This window comes from Aethalodelphis obliquidens, unplaced genomic scaffold, assembly GCF_003676395.1.
Source record: "Aethalodelphis obliquidens isolate GAN/ISIS:26980383/991018 unplaced genomic scaffold, ASM367639v1 scaffold45, whole genome shotgun sequence".
Classification (NCBI taxonomy): Eukaryota; Metazoa; Chordata; class Mammalia; order Artiodactyla; family Delphinidae; genus Aethalodelphis; species Aethalodelphis obliquidens.
Window position 1 is genome coordinate 10,711,118 of NW_020837989.1, and position 7,831 is coordinate 10,718,948.

General features: G+C 36.3%; 1 protein-coding gene across 1 annotated transcript in view; it reads left to right on the forward strand.

Moving 5' to 3' along the window:
• JAKMIP2 (janus kinase and microtubule interacting protein 2) overlaps window positions 1–992 on the forward strand; it is a 166,218-nt gene extending 165,226 nt beyond the window's left edge. Inside the window, exon 21 of the mRNA XM_027081692.1 lies at window positions 458–992. Within this exon, the coding sequence (XP_026937493.1) occupies window positions 458–478 (21 nt within the window). The 3' untranslated portion in view covers window positions 479–992. The remainder of the gene's footprint in view (window positions 1–457) is intronic.
• Window positions 993–7,831: the final 6,839 nt, after the last annotated feature.

Below are 7,831 nucleotides of genomic sequence, written 5' to 3' on the forward strand. Positions count from 1 at the left end.
ATATATATATATATATATCTGAGTCACTTTGCTGTACAGAAGAAATTAGCACATTGTAAATCAACTATACTTCAATAAAATTTTTTAAAATACAATAAAATGAAAATTATATTTTAATTGAGCTTCTCAAGGCATTGGCTTAGAAGGTCCCAGAGAAGAAGGCAATAATGATAACAGCTAATATTTCAGGCCACTTATATGAGACAAGAACTGTTAATTGCTTTACATGCCTTACGTTGCAGTAACCCATGAAATAGATACTTCTGTTCTCTCATTTTAAATTAAAGAAATTAAGCTTAGAGATTTTCTTTATATAACATGCACAAGATCATGCAGTTCCAAGAGGTGGTAAAAAATAAAAGATGGTTTTTTCTTTTAAAAAAAGAGTTTGTGCTTTTATTCTGTTTCAGCTATTGACAGAAGTGATGATTAAAGAATTTCTCCGTCTGTTTTACAGAGTAACCGAAAACACGGATAAGACCGCAGAAAAGCAGATACTTCTAAACCTTCAAAGATGGCAGAAATGTTTACAGCAGTGAAAGGGAGATCAAAAGCTTAGAACTATAATGTAGCCAGGACTACAACTGTGTATTTTAAAGCCATTATTCAAGGTTTCTTACTTGACAGTTCCTACATGACCCTGTTGAAAATCTACAATATATGCTGCATTTAATGAAACATGTATAGGTCAAACCAGAAGGAAAGAACTATAAACATAGATTGCGAGAAGAAAACAATTCAGCAATGGAAACAGTTTCAGCAGATCAAGCAAAGATGTGTCTTGGGCATGGAACCAAAGTTACAAAGAAACATTCTACCTCTGCTGTGCAGGGGATGTCATTTTAATGTAACACTACACCCCATGGAATCACTAGTCCTGAAATAAACATCATTTTAAAAAATCAAACAAAAAAATAAGGGTGGGTGGGGATTGAAGCACGAGGAATACCCATGAGGAGCTATTTACAATAAAATATTTCATTTGAAAAGTCTGGTTTCTTACTACAGGGATTTGCTTTTCTGTCTTTATTATTGTTTAAAACTCAGGAACTGAGACATCTGCAATTTGAGTGAGAAGAAAAGCAGTGTCTGGTTTGTTTTTCTGCAAACGGTGGAGCTTGTGGAATGCATTCCACACATGACAGATGAGAAGTGGATCACAGTGACCCCGACTAAACTGGCAACTAAAGTGAAAGACCCAGGCGAATGCAACATACGAAATAACAGCAGATGTTGATGCTTCCTTGGCCTTCTGTCACATCTGTGGTCCTCCACGAGCAACAAACTGATCTCATTCATATTGAAAATTAAGAAGATGATGCTCTAAATCACAAGCTCCCTGACTTAGTTCTGTTTAGAATGTCAACGACTATAGGGCCAGAGCCACCTTTGAATACTTCCATTTCCAAAATACTGGTCTTCAAATGGCTGCTTAAAATTGCCTGCAAATACCATGTTATGTGATTTGATACAAATAGAGGCGATAAGTAAACTTCTACCAACAGTTGAATTTACCACAGAGATGTGACTATTAAATGAAATTATGATTATTTTTAGAAGTATCCTGATATGCTTAGAGCATTCTGACCTCTTGTCATTTAGACTGATAACGTTTTTCTTTTTCCCCAGAGATCTGACAGCAACAAGGTAGCTCTACTTTTTTATATAAAAGTAACATTGTGTTACTGATAAGGTCATTTTCTACCAGAGACAATTAGAAGACTGGTACTTTCCTAGGTTATGTAATACTGAGTCTTGGATTCAGCTCTGAGAGCAAATAAATGTTCCTGAAAAACCAATTTTAGCCTCATTTACTGTAGATAACAAAACAGCCTCAATTTTTCAAATTGTCAGCGTTTTATTTACAGGGCTAGCATTCCCATGCATTAAGAATGTGTGTAGGGAACCAGAAACTCTTTCTGTGAAATGCTACACAAATGCTTCCATACATGGGTTCAGTATCTTATTCTTCAGTTTTAGCACTGGCATTTTCAAAGCCAGAACAATAACTGAAGAATGTACAAGAAAAGCTGCAATGCGGGAATCCCACTTTTTGTTCTTATATTTACTGCTGACCCAGGTATCTTTGGCCCAGTCACTTAACCTCTCTGTGCCTCAGCTTCCTCGTCTGCAAAATGAGGTTAAAATGCTTTTTCATAAAGGTTTTTTGTTTGTTTGTTTTTTCTTTTTTGTTTTTTGAGGTTTTTTTGCAATTCTGGAACAAGAGGTGCTTGAAGTAGCACAAAGTGCTTTGTAATTATAATGACTGCTATATTTGACTTTCTTGTGTTGTTGAGAAAGAGTCCCCTGTGTAATAAAATAGTGCTTCAGTTTGGTTCAATCTAAGCACGGTAGCACTGAAGCTTTCCCATCAATTACTAGCAATAAAGATGGAGCGATCCAGAACCAGGATCCCTAATCACCTATAGTAAATAGATCATTCTCATGCTATTGAACAAGTTAGAAGAATGTGTAATTTCAATGATAAGCATTTTCTAGCTCTCCTTACTGTATATGCATGCCATAATACAAAACTCCACTTTTATCATAGGAGAGCCAGCCATGAAATTAAGGTTTGAAGTGAACTGAGAATATCACATAATTAGTCTAATTATCCCTTTCATTTGGAGGGGGAGGTCTTGTGAGATGTCCTACTGGAAATATACAATATAACTATCCTTCTGCTGGATTCTTTGTTCAACTGGGTAGGTTCAATATTAAGTATGAATAGTACATACATTGTGCAGGCAATATGAAAAAGGGTGCTACTACAGTTTGTGACCCAACACTTTCAAATCTCAGTCAGAACATATGGAAGAGGATAAATTACTCTCCCATATCTTAGACGACTTTTCCATTGGCCATTCCAGCGTGCATCTGAGCAAATTCATACCCCATCTGCTCCACCAAACCTACTTTCTTCCTCTTCATCTTGCTTTCCCCACCAAGAAACTTGTAGGCTAAATTTTATATCCAAGCACTGACTGGGGTTTGAACAATCAGAAATATTTATTAAAATAATGTAGTTTAATCATGTACCTTATCTGCTATAAATCTGATTGTATCACATACAAAATCATACAAGAGCGATGGCCATCTAAGCAGCTTTAGATGTGTTTACGGAAAATGCAAAAAAAAAAAAAAAACAAGGAGGGGGATTTAGCTTAAGATCCAAGAGAATAGCAAATTTCTCTAAGATTTTAAGGTAAAAGGTGATATTTTTACCGTACCTTACTCATGATCCTCAAAATTAACATATCTTGGGGTAGGGCTAACTATTTTGATAGGCACATTCTCTGTTATCCATTTCCACAATTATAAAAAGCATCAGCAAAATTGTACATGTGTGTTCCAGTCACTCATGGGTCCACAGAAATGGATCATATCTAAATGACTGCTTCCCTTGCATACTATGTTCAGCAAGCGTAAAAAGAGTGTCTCAGTAATGGAGAGGTTTATTGTGACTCCACTTCTTACAGAGATCAAATGATCCCCACTTGGGTCTTTAATATCTGCTTCAATTTCTACATCTTAACTATCCTGACATATTTGGCCAGTGGGTTAGCAGCAATCAGAACAGCATTCTTCAGAGTTCATTCTACTTAATTTTTCTTAACAAAGTCTTCATCTCTTGGAAAATAAACTTAACTGAAGATATTAAAAAGATAGTTTGAGATAAAATGAAAGTCCCAACTTAGCATGGCTATTGAGGACAGGAAAAGTTTCATGAGAAAGGAAAAAGAAATAGAAGACTGTATTTGACTATAAAACTAGAAAGCATCTATTAGTAAATTGTCTAACTTTTTTTAATGGCCACCCAAGTTTTGTTTTAGGTAACACTAGAATTTGCTAAAAATAACTATCAAATCCCTTTTAACTTACATCATATAAATGAAATTTTTGCCAATAGCAAGGTTTTTAGGGGTGGAAGAATAAATTTTGCTTTGATTTTTTTTTTCCATTTGTTAAAAAAACTGCTCATGTAGGTGGCATGGTTCTTCTAAAGGACAGAGATGATGTAGAAGGCTCATGGGTCATCACTGGAGTAGAATGAGGACATACGTTTTCCACTAGTAATAGAAGAAATAAAGTTTTGCCAAACAAATTTTTGCTACAGTATTTGAACTTACTGTTGTGGTTTTCCATATAAAATAAATCTCTGGCAAATTTGTTCCTTTTTGCCTATTTATTGTCAACTTTTTCTGTAAACCCATTGTATAATTCATGTGTTCAATGTCTTTGATGTAATTCATAAGTTCATTGTTTTAAAATGAAGCATGTCTTTTTAACCTGCCTAGGTTTTCATGGAAACTGTAAAAATAGTATTCATCTGTTTTGTGTTGATGCTAAGTAACTGGATCATATGTGTTATATTACATCAAAATAGATGGGCAGCATAGACATTTTATTTTTAAAATATTTAATTGCATTTTTGATATGTCAAAGAATGGTACAGTATATATATGTATACATATACATATATACATGAATGTGTATGTATATATTTATCTGCTATATTGAAAAAGTTCGATATAACTTGAGAGATAGTCATCAAAGCAAATCTTAGATGACTGTTTATGTCATGAGTTAATGCTTCCAGGGTGGACCCAAGCCTCTCCTTAAGTGGACTTCTACTTTCTAAAGGGAAAAGAGTAGGTCAAAAGGTCCTGAGGGCCAAAAGCTTCCATTCTGTTCAACTGCCTTGTCATTTCTATATAATATATTGTCCTGAGACTGAACCTCAGGCATTGTGGCAGGAGGATTCAGACATAACAGAAGTTGGAGTTGATCCTCTGTGATCCCATTTCAGTATCAGGCAGAGCAGATTCACATTCCTTTGCTGCCTTTAGTTTGGCAGTTTAGTTCTTTCTAAATAAATCTTCTATCGTTAAGAGTACAAGACCAATGTTTAATCATAATCACTAAAGATATACTTCAAGGGGCAATGTGGCAAAAATAAAAGGACTATAATTTGCTATATTCAACCTAGTATATGAAACTCAGAGGTACAGGTGGTTGATTGGGTGAAGTTCCCTGTTTTTATCTTTGTGTTTGTGCATTGAGGTCTTTGAACCCATGCTTATATTTCCATCCTTGTGATATCAAAGTTCTGTAGGGTGGGAGTGCTGTAGATAAACAACTTGGAGTCCAACTTTGCCTACAGTCAAGCCTCTACAAACTTACTATAGCGTGGATGATGCAGTTTCCCAAAAGCAGCTCCCCAGCATCCCTTGATAACAGCAGTCACTTATATTTGATGGATAAGTCACAAAATGTGCCTATTTCCCCCCATTAACCATAATAACTTCCCACAATGAGGCAGATCAAAATCCAAACACTTTTCTAAATATGTGATGTAGATATATACACATATACATTCTGTATATAGTATGATGGTTGTGAGCGCTTACTACATGTGTACTTCTGCCCTAGGACGGAGGAACTGGGAAGGGGTTTTCTGATGCTGCTGGGTAACTCGTGTTTTTGTTTAGCATCTGGTATCTGTGCTCTACCCCTGCTTGCCTGTCTCTTCTCTCTTTCCTCTACCTTCTGTCCATTACTACTATTCCCTGGTTTTGACTGAGGCAAAGAACTACTCATTGGTTTTCCAATTACCCAAGCCCATAAACTAGCCTTCTGGTGACGCCAGTGGTTTTTCTGGAAAGAGCAACAGAGTCCAGCACAATCTACAGTATTAATATTAGCCCAAAGGTACATATTTTTATCATCTAAAAATCTCATTCCATAAAGGGATTATGCCTGCTTGAACCTCCATGATACAGTTCTGCGGGGACTCAAGTACAAAGCCCGTGCATGGGAATACGTAATTCCCCAGATGTCTACTGTTTTAATGCAGCCAGGGGGTCAATTTCTCAGAGTTCTCATTCAATCAACTGCTTCAGTTGGGGTTCTTTCTCTCCATCTCATTAGCATGACTCCATATATTGCTTCAGTGCTTGTTTATCAATGGAAGAAAAATATAAATTCACTGAGTTTCACCAGAATGATCCTCTGAAGTACACCAAACATGTACATGTACTGTATGTTATTACCGTAGAGATTGGAATCAACTTTATGTAAAGTTTTATGAATGGTTATTTTATAATTTATGTATTTAATACAGGAATCAATGAGCTCTGGTGTTTTAGTTTATATAAAAATAAAACAAACTGCATTTTTAAAAACTTTATCTTGCATTGTCCATAGGTTTTTGTTTTGTTTTAACTCTTAATCTGCTTTAGAAAAGCAGGGTGAGGGAAATCAGGGTTATCCGTATAATGTTGGGGAACAAACTCTACATCAAAGATGGTAAATAGGTTTCTTCTCATCTATCCACTCTGAATTTTTTATTGTACCTGCCAGGGGCACTATGGTGAGGAGTCCAAGGCACAATTTTCACTCATGAGGAGGGAACTATGGTCATTAGCACGCCTGCTCTGAATGTAGTTTGGGGAAGAATCTTGCCAGCTATTTGCCATTCTTATTCTAGCTATTCTTTTATCCACCTACCTTTTTTCTCTACCTTGTAGACCCACTAGATGTAACAAGTTAACAAGCGTCTGTTACATGACCATCAATATGTGTCCATCCCAATGGCCTGGTATGAATGGGTCGACCCTCAAAGAGCTTACAGTTTATGTGGGAAACGACCCATGTATACGTGAAACAAATAAAGAACCAATATGGCACAATGTGAGGCATAATTTTATAGGTCACTATTGAGAACAATTAAAAATAATATTAGTCTTTGGGGGTGGGCTTGAAAAATCCATGCTAAGAATGGTTCTTAAGTTGCAACCTCTTATCTTTAGCAAAAAGTGTCGCTCATCAAGTTAAAGTTCTGTTACCCGTTTATAGGAACCATCTCCTGTGTCACATCAGATCCCTAAAACAGAGAATAAGACATAACCCCAGCCGTCAAGACATCATGACTACGTTATCTGATGAAGACTTACAATTGCCTGAGTCTCTATGAGAAAGGTACCAAGCATATCAGCATGCCATGAAATAGGCAGTTATTGTTATGGATTCTGTCTAATGTTATAAATGAAAAGTTTTGATGAACTCCAGTTCTGGTATATAACTCAAATATGCTAATCATGTCAACAGCTCAACTGACTTCTTCTAGCTCCAAAACAAAGTACCCTGGTGTCTTTTGGAGATATTAGTGGGGGCACACTTCCTACCATAGCAAGTAATACATTACTTCCTATGGTAGGAAGTACCTACCATAATGGTAGGAAGTACCTACCATTAATGTACCTATTGGTACATTAATATGTACCAATATTAATGGAACACACTTCCTACCATAGTGCCAGTGGGACAGGTAAACATCCACTAGGTTCATACAAAGCCCACACAAAGGGACTCCTCCTATGGGCTCATGATACAGCTGTGCCTCTGACCTACAGGTGAGCAGCTTTCATAGGGGTGCAGATGTGTAGTCAAGTGCTTACCTACCCCATGGGTAAAGGTATGTGTCCAGTGGCTGATAAAGAATGCTTACTTTATTTAAGCTACTTTGTATTTACATACGAAATGTCAGAGTGAATGATGAAGGCTTTTTTTGCTCACTGAAAATGCTCCAAATAAAAATGTGTTTAACAAATACATTTTTGCATGCAGATGCACTTATAAATGTGAAAACATTGGTTTTGATCAATAGGCTCTATAACAAAGAGGCATTGGGAATCTGTGCCTGTATTCCTGTAAAAATATTGAGAACAAGGGCCACTACATCTATATCATCTTCATGAAGCACACTCTTTTTTAGAATTTAGAAGGAGAAGGAGAAAACAAAACAACAGCCACTTCAAGAACTAGATTA